This window comes from Manacus vitellinus, unplaced genomic scaffold (genome assembly GCF_001715985.3).
Source record: "Manacus vitellinus isolate BGI_N305 unplaced genomic scaffold, ASM171598v3 scaffold_6_pilon, whole genome shotgun sequence".
Classification (NCBI taxonomy): Eukaryota; Metazoa; Chordata; class Aves; order Passeriformes; family Pipridae; genus Manacus; species Manacus vitellinus.
The window spans coordinates 17,058,388-17,074,516 of record NW_021940750.1 but is presented as its reverse complement, the minus strand read 5'-3'; the positions used below and the strand labels follow the sequence as shown (position 1 = coordinate 17,074,516).

Below are 16,129 nucleotides of genomic sequence, written 5' to 3'. Positions count from 1 at the left end.
ACGTGTCCTCTCCAGCACCTTAGCCAAGGTGGGAGATTCTCTTGGCTTTGTAGAGGAAACAAATGCCAATGCTGTCTTTTGACATACACATTAGGCAATGCAGATACAGCTCTTCTCAGAATTTGTGAGACAACATTCTGTTGAAAATTAGGTTTTGGAATGTCTTTGTGATTTTGACTTAATCATAAATGAGTAAAGGCAGAACCCAGTTCTCATCCTCAGCGATCACATTCACTTCTGTAATTAAAACAGGCTAGGCAAATGCAGATAAAAGGTTTTATTCTATCCAGAGGAGTTCTGGTTGAGACTTTGGGGAGGGATCTGGCCACTAATAAGTTATGGCAAACCATCAGACCTGGTACTGCTAACTTTAGTGTATCAGCGATTCCTATCTCTCATCTCCACATGAAGCAACTTTAGGTTGCATTTATGTAGCAGGCCCCCTTGGAATCTGTGTCCTGATTTAATATCAATCTAATATAGATTGGTTAGAGGTAGTCAGCATGGATTACAAAAAGGAGGTCAGGCTTAACAATCTTGATTCATTTCTCTGAGGAAGTGACAATGAAAGTGGACAGTGATAAAGAAGGAGACATAATTTACTTGGACTTGAAAAGGCTCTCAATACAGTGCCACATAGCAGATTAATTTGTAAGGTTAGCAAGTATGGGACGATACTAAAATACTCAATTGGATATAAAATTGGCTTGGTAACAAGGCCCAGGGAGTGGCAGTAATGGTTATAGATCACACTGGGAAAATGTTATGCATCCCAGGGTGTGTGTTTGAAGACATTCTGAAGATAACAAGGATGGGCAAAGCCAAAAACAAACATAGTGGAAAAAAGAGAAAAAATACAGAAAATATGAAGGCTACAGTCTCATGGGAAGCAAATGATCATGCCAACATGTGTGCTGGTTTCAGCTGGGGTAGAGTTAATTTCCTTCACAGTACTGAGTTTTGGATTTGTACTGAACAGGGGGTTGATAATACAGAGATGTCTTTGTTGTTGCTGAGCAGGGCTTACACAGAGCCAAGGCCTTTTCTGCTTTTTGTACTGCCACTCTGGCAAGGAAGTTGGGGGTGTGTGGGAGGCTGGGACATGACACAGCTGGGACAAGTGACCCAAACTGACCAAAAGGATATTCCATACCATCTGACATCCTGCTCAGTATATAAAGTGAGGGGAAGAAAGAGGAAGGGGAAGATGTTTGGATTGACTGTGTTTGTCTTCCCAAGTCACTGTTATGCGTGACAGGGCCCTTCTCTCTTGGAGATAGTTGAACACCTGTATGCCCATTGGAAGCAGTGAATTAATTCCTTGTTTTGCTTTGCTTGGGTGCGTGACTTTTGCTTTCCCTGTCTGTTTCTCAACCTATGAATTTTCCAGCTTTTATCCCTCTGATTCTCTCCCTGATCCTGCTGGCAGAGCAGAGAACGAGTGGCTGCATGGGGCTTGGTTGTCAGCTGGGGTGAAACCACAATAACATGCAATTGGAAATTTCAGGTAATGTCCAATGAAGAAAATTGCCTAGGAACTGAAGGGGCCTAGCCAGGCTCATGAGCTGCAGGTCTTTCAACAGAGGCAAAAGTATACAGAGCGTCAAGGATTCTTCCTTTTAAGCAAGAAAGAGGGCAAAAATTACAGTTTGCTCCAAGTGCCAATGAGCAATAAGTGGGAGGCCTGTTCTTAGGAACCAGTCTTACCCTGAAAAGTCAAAGATCCCTGGGTCCTTGCTATGAGGATGAATCGTAGCATTTAGTTTGTATTTTCAGCTCAAAATAAATCTTTAGAGAATCCTAGTTCTTTCTATTTGCTATAATCTAAGGAGACTAGACTTCCAGAACTGAAGTAATTTTTTGTCACTGTCCTGCAAGATGCTATCTTACATGCTGTAATAAAGCAGAGAACTGGCTAGAAGAAAAAAATGTTAAGAGACCTCAGAGATTCACAGTACTGAGCAGAAATGGTTTCAGTCAATACTCACCTCCTTAAAATGTGAACATTCCCATCTCTTGGATGATATTCAGAGAGGGTTTGGGAAAGCCGTACTGGTGATTCTGGTGCTGCCATCAGGTAGCACTGCTGGCAGTTCAAGAAAATACAAGCTTTGATAACCAGCAGAGTTTCCTCCTTGGAGTCCTTTGGTTTCATATTAAAGACCCAGGCACCCAGGCCCACTCCCACAGAGCATGGGTGAGAAGGCAGTTTTTGCAGTCCTACCTGTGCCTTTGACTCACTCCCACCATGTTTTAAAGATAGGAATCTGTGGAAGGATCAGACCACGCAGCTTGGAAAAACTGGGAAAGATTTTTTAATGAAACAAAAAAGAGTTGCTCTCTTGGCCTGTGACTGGTGTGGTACAGGATTAGAAAGGAAGCTTGATGTAACAATTAGCTGCAGACTCATTTGTCTGTGGTTCATGCTATAGGCTCTGCTTTGTTATTTGATTATGAATATTGGATCAAAACTTTGGTCCTGAAGCCATTAAAGTCATTAGTCAAGTTCTCATTAATTTGAGCTGGACCAAGACTGGACCTTTTGTGGCTATTCAGAGGACATAGACAAACCTGTACATCAATCAAGGGTATAGACTCATTCTGCTGGGGTCATATGGTTAATACATCCTGTTCCTGTCATTCCCGCTATAAATATGTGAATGCTTTTAAAGCAAGAGGAAAACCTGATTCCTCTCCTTTTGCCAGAAAACATTATGTTCACTTTTATTACAAACAAGACAAGGAGTCCTTTTTCTCATGAAAACTCGTAACGGGAAAGGTAATCTCAATATTTTCCATGTCTCTAGAGTCAGTGAAAGGTAATTTGAGACGAAGTGCCAGACAATAAAGTCTCCTGTCTGCAAAGCATGCAAACATTCTCCCACTGAGTTCCCATAAGCCTTTATTGGGTCCTGACGATCATTTTGCCTAAGCATTAAGTCAGTACTTATTGTGCTGTTGGTGTCTACTAAAAATGCCTTATTTTCTGCATTGCATCTAATCTACACAGCTCCTAGAAAATGGGAAAAAATTTATAACTTCCTACACATGTAATCAAACTCATAATTATTGATTTAATTTGCATGGCTTTGGACTTGAGTCACTAAGCTAGGTTTTCCTTCTGGGTATGATATTTCTAGAAATATGGTTATTTATATGAAATAATTCTGAACTACTCTGTTTTTTTGTTTTGTTTTTTTTTTGCCAAAAGACCCACTTCACAGGGACTATGGGAATAAAAGCTGTTCTTCCACTCTCCAGAGTGGAGGGCTAGAGCACCTTTCCTATGAAGACAGGCTGAGAGAGTTAGGGTTGTTCAACATGGAGAAGAGAAGGCTTTAGGAACAAATTTTATCAGTCTTTCAGTACAATAAGGGGGCTTTTAAAAAGGAGGGAGAGGGACTTTTTACATGGGCAGATAATGAAGGACAAGGGGCAATGGTTTTAAACTGAAAGAGAGTAGGTTTAGATTAGATGTGAGGAAGAAATTCTTTACTTAGAGGGTGGTGAAGCACTGGAATAGGTTGCTCAAAGAAGTTATGGATGCCCCGTCCCTTCAAGTGTTCAAGGCCAAGTTGGCTGGGCCCCTGAGCAACTTGATCTAGTGTGTGGCACCCCTGCCCATGGCAGGGAGGTTGGAATTAGATGACATTTAAGGTTCCCTCCAATCCAAACTACTCTATCATTCTACGATTTGCTGATAAAAGTGTGGATGTGATTTGATATATTTTATGAAAACATCTTCCAGCACTCACTTATGAAAAGATGAAGGAATAGGTGAAAGAGGGGAAGAAAGGACCTTTATTATGCATACATACATAGGTACCACCCTGCCCAGTTTGAAAGCTCAACTGGCTTTCAGAGGTAGTAGATCTGAGTGTCTGTGTGCATGCATGTGCATGCTTTATAAATGGTTTGATCTTACCTGAGCATCTGTGGCTCTGGTGATATCCCATTTGTTCACATTTCTGTAGGCTCTTCGGTAAACTCACTGGATAGATGACAGTTCATTAATTTAGTTGACAATGCACATCAAGTCTTTCCACCCTCCGCCCCCAGCCCTAAAATGAAAATAAAGAAATTACAATGGTAAGAAGGGAAAATACTATGCAAATAACTCTGAAAGCATTGACACATTTAAACTAATGCAGTTCCTAGAATCATAACAATAAATGTGCTGTCAGGGGCATCAAAGTTACTCCAGTGACATGACCACCTTGCAAGAGCACCAGTGCAAGCTGTCAGAGTACTTACCTAAGTACTCCTGAAACATTTTTCTTTCACTATAACCTTTCAGAGTCATGAGGCTTTGAAAGAGCCCTTTTCCCCTTGCAACCCTTTAGGTAGCTTTTAAATACCTGCATATATCACCTTGCAAAACAAGCAGTTCAGGAACAAACTTTCTAGAGATGGCAGGTACTGAGATCAGGTTTTTTAGGAAATGTTCTTTGATGAAATGATTTGACAAAGTTTCCCCAACTTCCTGCATGGAAAACAGTTTTTCATCAAATATTACCAAGATAGCAGCTAAGTCTACCCCCAGGAATCCTTTTCAAAGGGCTCAACCCTTTCAAACGGTTGTTTTTGTTTAATAAAGCTGCTGCAGATAATAATTTACAATATCCATTCTCAGACATTAATTAGCGCAGTAACATCACTATGAAAACCTACCACAAAATGGCTTTCCATAATTTTCTTTAATGCACAAAGTTCCTCATTCAACTGCAAGTCTTAGAGCAGTCTATTCCTTTTAACCATCAACTTCATGCTCTCATGCAATGTATAAGCAGTATGGTTAAGATTTAAAAAGCCTTTATAACAGCTCAGAAACGCCTCTCTCAAACCCTTTCTTGGAATTAGTGGCTTTAGTTAATATTGGTTAACACTATTTGGAACAGTCGTTATTCTTCCATTAATCTTTATTCTGGTCATTCTTCCAATCTCCATTTAAATTCAGTTTTCTTCTCGGTTGGCATCCGTACCCTTAGCTACCTCATAAACAAGATGCATTGCCAACTGGAACATGCAAGCAGAGCTGAAAGCAGCATCGCTAACCTCTGCTCCTTTCTACCCACTGGAAGTTGGAGACGTAGCAAACTCAGTGCTTGGAGCCTGGGAAGTAGGAATCCTGAACTGCTTGGAAGTTCAAAGAGCCAGACTTCAGGCTATTAAGGGACTGGACTGGCTCACTGAGCTATAACTGTGCATACATTTCTCTCTCTTTTTTTTTTTTTTTTTTTTAATTTAATCAGCCCAGCCAGCCAGATTTATATGCTCTTATTTCAGCTGAGTGTATCTTTCACTGAAAAGAGATGTGCTGAAAACTGTGAATAGACAGTTTTACTCAGCATTAATAAGGCAACCAGAGTCTGACCCAGAATGATTAGCCTAGTAGTGTTACTTTCTAAGTGGAGGTAGAGAGGAGAAAAGATTTAAGCACTCAGAGATGCTTAGGGATTTTGGCTATAGGCAGCACTGTCTTGATTGCCTCAAATTTGCGTCTTAGAGACTGCATACTCAGCAATAACAAAATCTTTGTCACAGGTCAGGGAGGCACTGTAAAGAAAGGCCATGAATGAAGGAGAAATGTAGAGACCATGTAAGCCGTGGGTGAGAAGGCTCCCACTCCCCTCATCTCCCACCACCCAACCCCTCCTCCATGCATGCAGCAGCCACCACCAGAGTCGGCACAGAGCGATGGGTACCTGGGGTGGCATCTCCTGTACCATAGCTTCTCCCTGCTTTTCACTGCAGAGACTAAAACCACTTGCCTCAGGCCTTTTTTTTTCAGAATTTATGCAGGTCGTTCCCTTTTTAGCCACTCTATATGGATATCTGTGTAATCAAAAGTGGTTTTGACTTTTTTTTCCCCCCTTCATTTTTGGGGTCAAGGTTTTTTGCCTTATCAGTTCTGCACTGGTAAATGTTTCTGTCCTCAGTTAGTAAGGCAGAATATTTAGCCACACGACACCAACAACTTACAAGTTGCCACTCTGGGGAAAGAAAGTACACATTTAAAAGAATCAGCAGCCTAGGTAGGATATAATGTGACTTAAGAGTCTCACCGTAACATCATAGAGTATAAAAATGAAAATATAAAGTGCATTTTAAATGATTAATGTACAAAACTGACCTCTTCCAGTGTGCATTAATCAAGAAAAAATGCACACTTTCTATAGTGGTTAATGTTGCAGGTCCATTATTCAGCTTTGATAATGTGCATAAAAATGCTCAATATGACAATGAGTTGGGGTAGCTGAGAATTTAGAATGGTGGCAAGTTTGTTGTAGTATTTGGATTAGCATTCTTAACCTACATCTTGACAGCTTCTTTTCTTCATTTCGCAAGTGTTAATAAAAATCTAGCTTTATCTTCTTTGATTTTTGGTTATTTTTTCTTGTATTTTAGTTTTTTTTTTTTACAAAACAATTAAAAAATACCTGCTCAAACAAATACTACCAGCATTCATTAGTCAGGATGGTTATATGTAAAAGAAATGATGCCAGATAGTAACAAATCCAAGAGAAGTTTATTATGAAAATGGCACCTGCGGGATGAAAAAAAATTAAGTTACATAAAGACAACCATGTATGACATGTATGAGAATCTACAAAAGTATAAAAAGAACCCTGTTGTAAATGAAGTATGTACATTTCTGATTTGCAGCATTATCAATGATCAATGAAAAAAATGTTTCAAATAAGCCAGGCACTCAAGAAGTTAGATTCGGTTAGCTTAACACAAAATAAATGTACCATAGCTGTCACTTTTTAACATTTTAATTTTTTTATATTGTAGAGTTGGTAACACTGCTAAGATTTATACGAACAGAATCCCTTTCCCCATTATTCAGCTACTTGGCACCAGTCTCCTCATAAAAGATTTCATATATTTGTACAAGAAATAGTTAAAAACACAGACACAGTCTTCACAGGTAATGAAGTTTTTTTTTCATTTTGTAATTTTAAACACTATGGATTTAGACAGCAGCTGTGATTATCTGTTAGTTCAAATCACCAGAAATCATTTTGACACAACACAGTAACATTTATAAAAAAAACCCAAAACAACAACAGCTGTCTAGCTGTTCTTCGTAGCTGATAGGTGCACTCCTTTGATTGTTCCATAGCTAGAGCAGAGCTTCCAAAATTAAACTTTGAATTTCCCAATCAGCTTTCTTGCCTTTTTTAAACCTACTTAAATCCTTCCTATGGAACCTTTAAAAGCTCATTAATTAAATTTCTGGCATCCAATTCCTTTTCCACTATCACTCCTCTGTGGCTTGGACCTACTTCTCAAATTCAAAGCTACCACAGAAATTGACACAATGCAGTGAGTGGTCCAAAAGGACAGCTGAGTTAATACATTAGCTTTGCACACATAAGCGAATATATATGACAGTTCTAAGCTCAGTTTCCTTTTTAAACAATGCCAGTCGACCTTTGAAAGAATTTCATATCTCACTGGTAATTGTTCTACGTATTGCTCCACCAGCCTACCTAGGAGAAAACCAAAGAAATGCACCCTCTGCTTACAGTTCGAGCACAAGGACTCTGGGAATGTTAACAACTGAGGCTATATGGCGTCAATTTGCTTAATATATCTGAGCATTACTCTGTAGTGCATTGTGGGGTACACTGGAAGAGTAAGTCATACCCAGAATTCCTCTGTGGGAATAATGGCTCCATTAACCTTGAGCTAGTTAAGAGTCTTTTATCTCTGAGAGTGAAGAAGAGAAAACGAGAGAGCGAGAGAAAGAGAGAGGGAAAACGTGTGGAGGAGGTGGGGAGAGAGGAAGAGGGAGAGAGAGGTTTGAGAATACACAACAGCAAAGCAACAGCAGAAATAAAAATGTATACAGACAGTGGAAGCAGCATAAGGTGACATTACAGAGGAAGGCCACCACACAAAAACCACTAACCCCCAAGAATCACTGGTTCACTAGGACTGCAGGAATGGGACTTTACCACTCCGGACTAGAGATAAAGCACAGAGAAGACAAAGGACAAAACAACTACATTAGCTTAGTATATACTGCATATAGTAACACACATTGAAACTGCAATGGGACTGACAGCCAAGGACACTTACACATTGTACACATTACAGTTCTCACATCTGTTATTAGATGCCTTAACAAACAGCTGCCAAAGATGGAGTGGAAGAAGAATTTATATTTGACAGTCATTTGGAGTGTTTGACACTACACTGTGATTTCTGGCAACAAAGACAAAATAGGAGATTTCTTTTCTTTTACTTAATGTGCAGTTTTCAGTTGTAGTTATCTATTTCAAGCTTATTAACCCATTCTTTAGTTTTAAAACATATTGGTTTCAATACTAGAAATAAGGAAAATATTAACAAAAAATACCCAAATCAAAGAAAAAAAAAGAAATTTACAACCTTCCCTCTATAATATTAAATGAAAAACAAAACAAAACATGTTAAATAGTACTGTTTTTTTTTACTCTGAAGTGTTATTTGACGTTGTAAAATTAGCCTCAGTTACACTGAGAAAAAAATAAAGCAAAACAATATGCACCTAAGAAACTGCTCCTCGCGTCAATTAAATTGATTTTTTTGTTTTTAAGCACTTTTTGAAAAAGGCTTCCTGACCCATTTAAATTTGATGTGAGGCTATGCTTGTTAGTTTGGAGGTAAAAAATTTTAAGTCCTGCAGCAAATGTTAATGAGGGCTTTTGTCTTAACTAACCAAGGAGACTGCAGCACCCCACTATAAACCAGTACGGAACACATTCTTTCCAAAAAACCCAGCCCACAAGCTGCATATTGTATGAAGACATTACAGATTAATAAATGATAGCACCATGGTTTTAGAAATTAAGTTAAAGTTTCAGTAATTAACATTTAGTCCAACTTTTTAACATTCTAGTCACAGGCCAGAAATTAACTTTTTAAGAACCCAAATTATTTTATGTGCAAGTAAGAAAATCTTAACCATAAAAAGAGAATTAAACTCTGCATAAAATTCTAAAATACTATCCCCTATTTTAAAGGAATTAGGAACAAAACCCCCTTTTCATTTGACTTAGTCAAACAGGGCACAATTTTTATGCTTGTTTCTTTTAATCTTGATCATATCAAGATCATTTTGAAGTAAAACCAATGGTTGTCACTTTAAAATCTCTTTACCACAACACTGAGTATTCTATGGCAGAGGCATACACATATTAAAGGCATCTTAATAAAGATGCAAAGGAAAAAACACACATCTTAGAAGAAGACAAAATGGCAGGCAACTGGTACTTCAACTCTCTGAAGGCAAAAATAAAAAAATATCTTTACATTAAAGAATAAGTCAAGTTAAAGAGAAAGGGAATGAAATGGGGACCATCATATTGAGATAATAAGCTGACCTGCTCAAATTCAAAGTGCTAGAATTAAAGGTCTAAATTAAAACATAGTCTATGCCTCAGAGTATAACACTGAACACAGTATGTGGTCATATTTCAATCCTCCTTCCGTTCCAGAGTCTGTGTAGTGTGAATGCCATTGCTGTACACAGGAAATGGAAGAGTGGAAAAAAGTCCTTCGGCAGTTGTGAACACATTCCCTGCAGGCATTTGGGTCAGACTGGCCCCGCTCACAGCACTTCCAAATGGTCCCGACATATTGAGTCGGTGAACGTGGTGGTAGAGCATTTCCATGGGTGTTTTAGGATCTAGCCCAAAGCTGGGGCTGTTAACATCAACAAAGTTAACAGCATGGGTGTTGGGGAGGAGGTTGCCCTGCATGGCTAAAGTAACTTCAGCTGGAGCATATCGAATAGTGCCAGTGGTGTAGACCCTCTGAGCAGCAGTGCTGGTCGCAGCAAGGGTTCCTGTTACCCTGTGAACCAAAGGAAGCACCACATTGCCTGCTTGTAACCTCTGAAGGGCTTCCAGATCCCCAGCGTACAACAAAGAGTTGGAAGTTGTGGGACCTCCTGGGTGTTTGTCTCTTGGAGATGCTGAAAGTGGGGGTGACAAAGGGTCAGAGGACACAGGAGCCAAGGCTGAGTTGGATGAGGTGCTGAACTGAGTTTTACGGCTGGCAGTATTTTCAGTCCCTGGCGGGGTGAGAACGGAGTCTGGAATGGAGACATGTAAACTACTGCTGGCTTGGGGGGAAGGGAAGTGCTCGGAGCTGGGGGGCTTGGTCATACTGTAGGGTGATTCATTCCTTGAGATTTCCCTGTTGGGTGGGTAATTCCAAATACTGCTATCATTATCAAAATTTATAGGTTCTGAGATTTCTGTTTTAATTTTGAGCACTGAGGCACTGTTTGGTGACGAAAGCAGCTGGGGCTGTTCCACCAAAGCTGAGTCAAGCCCATTTGGACTTGAGGTGCTTGACAGCCTTCTCCGGGTCATGCTGCCTCCCTTTTGCTTTTTTCTCCTTTTCTTCCTCTTCTGATGTTTGCTGGAAGACTGGGCATTTACTTCACCTGCACTGTCTGAGTCCTTGGCACTATCGGAGGTCAGTGATTCACAGTTCTGCAACCGCAAGTCTGACTCACTCTCAACATAGCGCTCCACCTTGATCTGCATAGAGCCAAGAGTGCCAAAACTGTCCTCAGGAGCCTTTTGATTCTCGAAGTCAGAGTTTTCAAAGCTGTCATCACTGTCCCTGCTGTCCTGGTTGCTGGAGCTGTTCCCATCATCATTACAGTTCATTTCGTTATCTGACTGATTTCCTGACTTTTTCCTGTCGGATTCAGGGTCTTCACTGTTTTCTGACTGGTTTCCTTTCTCATCTGACTTTGAGTTCTCATTGTCCTCTGGAGCAAAATGAAAGTGAAACAAACCATTAGCAACAGGAACATAATATTATAATTCAAGTGCAGATTTCTACCTACCAATGAGATTTGATTTCCTTTAAACTTTTTTTGGCAAACGGTGTTCTGTTCTGTAGTGCCACACTTTTTTGCAAAGTTGTGTTGGGAGAGTTTTGATCACCATGAGTGTCTCTGGCTTAGGACTGTTCATGCACTAAAAGCCTATGCTATATGGCTGCGCCTTGATTGAGGGTGGCCTTTTAATCTGCTGGCAGGACGAGAATAATTTTGACAACTGTGAGCACAACACTATTGTAGCCATGCCATCCAAAGAGGTGTCAGTGAACAATCCCATTATCACCATTATGTTCTGGTGATTGTTCTTTCACATTAATGTTCTCCTACAGTGGGCAGGCATCCAGGTATAGCACTATTTACTAATGAAGATTCTAGTTCTCTCATCTCATTTTCCTCTGACCATTGCCACTTCTGAAGTGGCATAGTGTCTCTGGTTTCAGTGGATTTACTGCTGATTTCCTCCCATGTAAGAGGAGAAGGTCATATGTGTATAAATTCGAATGAATAAAGCAGTTAAAACAATTTTGTGTTGTTGCTAGACTGTCTTCTCATATTCTCCTGAAGGGCAACAAATAAAAAAAAAATACAGGAAAAAATTCATCCAGTGAATTAAATTCTTGATTGATCCAAATCATCTAAGGACCATTCAAAATATGCCAGCTACAGCACTGAGAAGCTGTCACTCTTCTTGCCTGAATTCATTTAATTATAATTCTAATACTGGTGAGATAAACACTCTAGCTCACTGGACTAGGAGAGCCAAAGCAGCTTTGAGACTGAATACGCTCCATTATCATACTATGTTCAAAAGGGTCACTACAGGCTTCAGGAGACCTTGTCTTTTACAGACCAGCCAGAAATCTTTTGTTGGCTAATAAAAGATGTTTTTCACTCATCAGAGCCAAGTACTACCCTTTTCAATATGCTTGTTTTAGGGGGACAGGAGAAAGGCCAATTTCCCTCTAAAGACTGGTTACTCCTGGAGCCACGTCAATACCAAACTATTTCCCAGAAGTGCTGGAGAAGGTGGGTTTGACAGGAAAGCTGCCTGAGCATTCAGGGCAATGCACTTCACAAGTCATTAAGTGGGACTTTTTCTTGTGTCAGCAGTAGCACAGAGCCTGTTCCTTTTGAAAAATAAAAGCCACAGAAGCAAAGTAGCAGCCATAAACCCCTAAGTGTCATCCAGCTTTTTGTTCCACCTAGCACTGAATTTCTCCTACAATTTTTTCTTCCTTTTTTTGAATATACTTTCTTTTAAGACCATGGTTTCTAGCTGGTGAAGAGTGAACTTAAGGTAAAGTGGTCTAAAGCTGCACAATATCAGCCTGGGATTTTATCAGACCTTGAATTGAACTTGTTGGTTTCATCCAAGGTGTTCCAATTTCAGATCCTTTGGCACTTCTATTTATTTCCTTTGCAACAAAGAAGCCCCTGTCTCTTCTGTCTTCCAAGACTCCCAGACATCTCCTTCTGAGATGTAGACATCTGTGCACCTTGGGAACACTCTCTTGCTCTGCATCAACCTTAGAAGTCATGAATACACATGTACTTCTAACCTTCTCACTTGGGGAAACTTCTAGCGCACATGGGAAACACAAACTGTTCTGCACATACATGTCTTGTGGCTAGTTAAGAACAAGACAGCGTAAAGGAAGCACTAGGAATGGGTGAAGAGATTCCCAGTGATGGTGGCCAACAAGCCTGCCTGTTGACTTAAACCATCAAACCAATCTGTCAAGGAAGAACAAATAAAAGCAAAAGATGAAAGAGAGCAGCCATATCATAATATAACATTAATGCCTGAGCTTCTTGCTTTTGCTTGATTTAGATCAGCCCAATGCATTTTCTCCAGCCTTTTTTTGGTTGTTACCACAGACACGAGAGAACAGAATAACATCTTCTTGGCCACAGGATACCATGCTTCTTTGAAGGCCAGATGATCTGTACCTGTGTCTAGGTAACCACTATTAAAACAAATGGAATGTGTGAACCATCTGTTCACTGGACCATCTGTAGGACTCATTTACACATTGAGTTTGACGAGTACACTCAGCTTTTAAAAACAGCTGAAGTCCCAGACTTAAAGAGCTTAGAAATGAGTGCTGGAACCCACACCTTATAATTAAATATACTCTATTAACCCAAGAAACCCCTCAAATTTTTCAATCTTCACTGCCCCCTAGTGAGACTCTTCAGGAATGTATTTATACAGGAAAAAGGGTCATAAATATTGTCAATAGAGACTTCTCTGCAGAATATCTGCTTACTTTGGAAAGAGAAGAACTAGAATCATATTCAACAGTCACAATCCCAAGTCCTCCACACAAGGCACAATACCTGTTCATAAGCACAGCTGGGAAATCAAAGATTTATTTTGGTACTATGTAGGCAAGAATGCACGGAGAGAGTGAAAAAAAAAATTCTGAGGAAATGAAGATACTGTGGAAATGGCAAGGTCATTAAAAGATTTTTCTAGTGCTTTTCAATTTAATTTTACATGATTTTTTTTTTATAGTGCAACAATACTTGAGAAGTAAAAGGAACCAGAAAGCCAACCACGTGGCTCTCATGATATGAACCTTTCTTAGATATAAAGGCACACCATGTGTATTACCTGAGTTGTCCTTTGAGTCTGATTCAGAGTCAGAGGTCTCTGAGGATTCTGAGGTTTTCTCTGGCAGATGAGGAAGTTGTGCAATATCCATTGGAGTGTCCTTGTACTCTGGGTTACTGAAGAGGAGACAGCAAATATAAACACAAATGGATGATTTGCAGTTTCATGATTTTCCCCTCTTTTCATATCAAAGTTCAGGAAAAAAGAACATAAATAGGAAGAACAGCACAGTAGACACAGAAACATATATTTTTGGCTCCTCAGAGCTTCGCAGCAGGAATTTTATGAAGGTTTATTTTAATACTGCTGTCAAATACTTATATTGACCAGGTACTAAGCCTTGTTTGATTCTAGTGAAGTTTCAGAGCTATCAAAGCATTCTTCCTGAAGTGGGACATCGTGGCTTGTGTGATATCTAGCAGTAAAGTTACACTGTGTAATCATCCAACAACAAAATATCTCAATTTCGATCCCATTACTGTGCCTGGTAGGACAGAGAGGGTGTTTTAACTTTTCCAATCTGTTTCTCTCCCACTGTAATGTCTATTAGACTGTACTGTGTAACAGTATTCTCTATTGACCTTGCCAGAGCCTTTTCAATACCTGCTTTTCTCAACATTCCAGTTTTCCACACTTTAATCAAGCAGACCATACATAAAGTTACTAAGAAGGTGCTCAGTTAGGGCTAGAGAAAGCGACCACTGCTCCAAAGAATCTGGCTAAAAATTAGATTAAAAAGGTTTAATATTTTTTAAACACTGCACACTGCATCCACATTGTCAAGAAACCAAAAGCAACCACTCTAACTATATGACAGATGCACATGTGCATGTTAAGATGCGTATGCTAGGGATAAAGAACTGTCAACACACCCATTATAATCATATCTTCATCTGCTCATGTGGTGCTCACCTGTGACTTGTTAGCAGTGAACATGACTGCAATCTAAAAAAGCTACATTACCAGAGAAACAGAAAAAAATAATCCTCCAACCCTGTGCTTTTTCTTGGTTTGTACATTTTAAAATGTGTTCCTTTCCTAAATCCATGCAAAGGCAGGGGAACAGACACAGCTAGGCATAAGTGTCATAAGAATGTTAAAAGTAACAAAGTCTTCAATAATTTTTGAATAGGTGAGCATTTCCATGCAGTTCAAATTCCAGTCTGGTGATAAAGCAGAAAATCCGCAGTCCTACATAGACAGCGCTGGGTGCGCCTGACACACTATCACAGTGAGAGTGTGTCCATGTTCAGCCTATTGGAGTATACTGTGAAAATTCACACAGTTCACATTGAAATGACATCTTATGATTATCATCTTTATGGTTTTGTCCTGACAAAGTGACTTTATTCTGTTGCCCCAGGGCAGTCCCCAAATTTGCCCCCTCCAAGCAAAAGATGTTTGAGGGCTTTCACACTGTGAATAACAAGTTGTTAAGACAAGAACAGCATTAATCCTCCCTGTCACTATAATTAGTCTATCCTTTTAGAGACAGCTGAATCATACTTTCTAATGCATGAAAATGTATACAGACCAGTACTCCTGCTAAGAGTAGACCTAATTATGCCTTGATCTGTCATTAAAACATTATTTGAACATTTGGATCTTTTGTGGAATCCAGTACAAGGAGAAATCTAAATTAAAAATACAAATTCACTGAAGATGTTAATCTTTTTCTAACAGACTGGTAATGGAAAACAGGAGAAAAATCAGGTTCTAGGAGAAGACCTGGGGAAGACTGTTATCTGTTTTTGTTAGGTATATTCTGCTTGTAGAGAAAATTATTTTATGGGATGTTTGTGGACTAAGTTCACCTATTGTCTGGAAAGTGGCAAAGGGGACAAAGGCAACTGTTCATAGCTCTTATGGATCATTTTTACAGCTTAAAGCTGGAAATATGAGAACACTTCTGGACGTTTTGAAGCCCTGTTAAGGACTGGGGCAGAGAAGCTGTACTTCCAGTTCAGAATTGTGAGCCTTACGTTGACCCTTGAAATGTTGCATTCTGCCTCACACTTGCAAAAAAGAGACAAAAAAGTAGCAGGGTAAGGATATACTCAGAAAAGTCTGTGCTAAATCGTGTCAGGCCAGAAACACAAGCCCCAGCGAAAACTCCACTGCTGTGGAAGGCTTCCCACAGTACTCCTTCAATGCTCTCCTGCCAGGGGTTGCTTCTGTCTCTTCCCCAAAAGGGGAATCAAAAGCATTTCAACATGCAAGTTTAGGGAGGCACAGTCTCTTCAGTGCCTGCTGGACTTGGCATAATAAGTCACAGTCTAACCCCTAGACATCACTTTGAACTCTCATGGCATCAAAGGGAATGTAACAAACCATGACAAGCAACTTAAAAGGAGAACAGGCCAGAAAATGACAATTGCATTTCATGACTATCTCAAGGTTTCAAATTTTATTTGTTTGTTTTTTTTCTGCTCTGGAATGAAACAGAAAATCTCCCAATCTTATTGAACATTTTCACAAAACAGAATGTGTTGAAAGGTACTTTCAGATGAGAAAGGTCAAGTTTATAATTCACTGTCCTTCAGTTACAGTTTGTTTTCCCTTGAGCTCAGAAACTAGTCCTTTTAAAATACTTTGGTAAAACAGAATTTCTCAGGGAAAGGCCTTTCATTCAAGACATTTCTACTATTTCTGTTTAA

At 39.6% G+C, this 16,129-nt stretch overlaps 1 protein-coding gene across 2 annotated transcripts in view; it reads right to left on the bottom strand.

The window, feature by feature from the left end:
* Positions 1-6,510: 6,510 nt before the first annotated feature.
* NPAS3 (neuronal PAS domain protein 3) overlaps positions 6,511-16,129 on the bottom strand; it is a 607,971-nt gene continuing 598,352 nt past the window's right edge. For both annotated transcript variants that reach the window (XM_018082872.2, XM_029964290.1), the window contains 2 exons: positions 13,473-13,588; positions 6,511-10,780 (listed from right to left, as the gene is read on the bottom strand). In XM_018082872.2, coding sequence (XP_017938361.1) covers positions 9,471-10,780; positions 13,473-13,588 — 1,426 coding nt within the window. In that variant the 3' untranslated portion in view covers positions 6,511-9,470. The remainder of the gene's footprint in view (positions 10,781-13,472; positions 13,589-16,129) is intronic.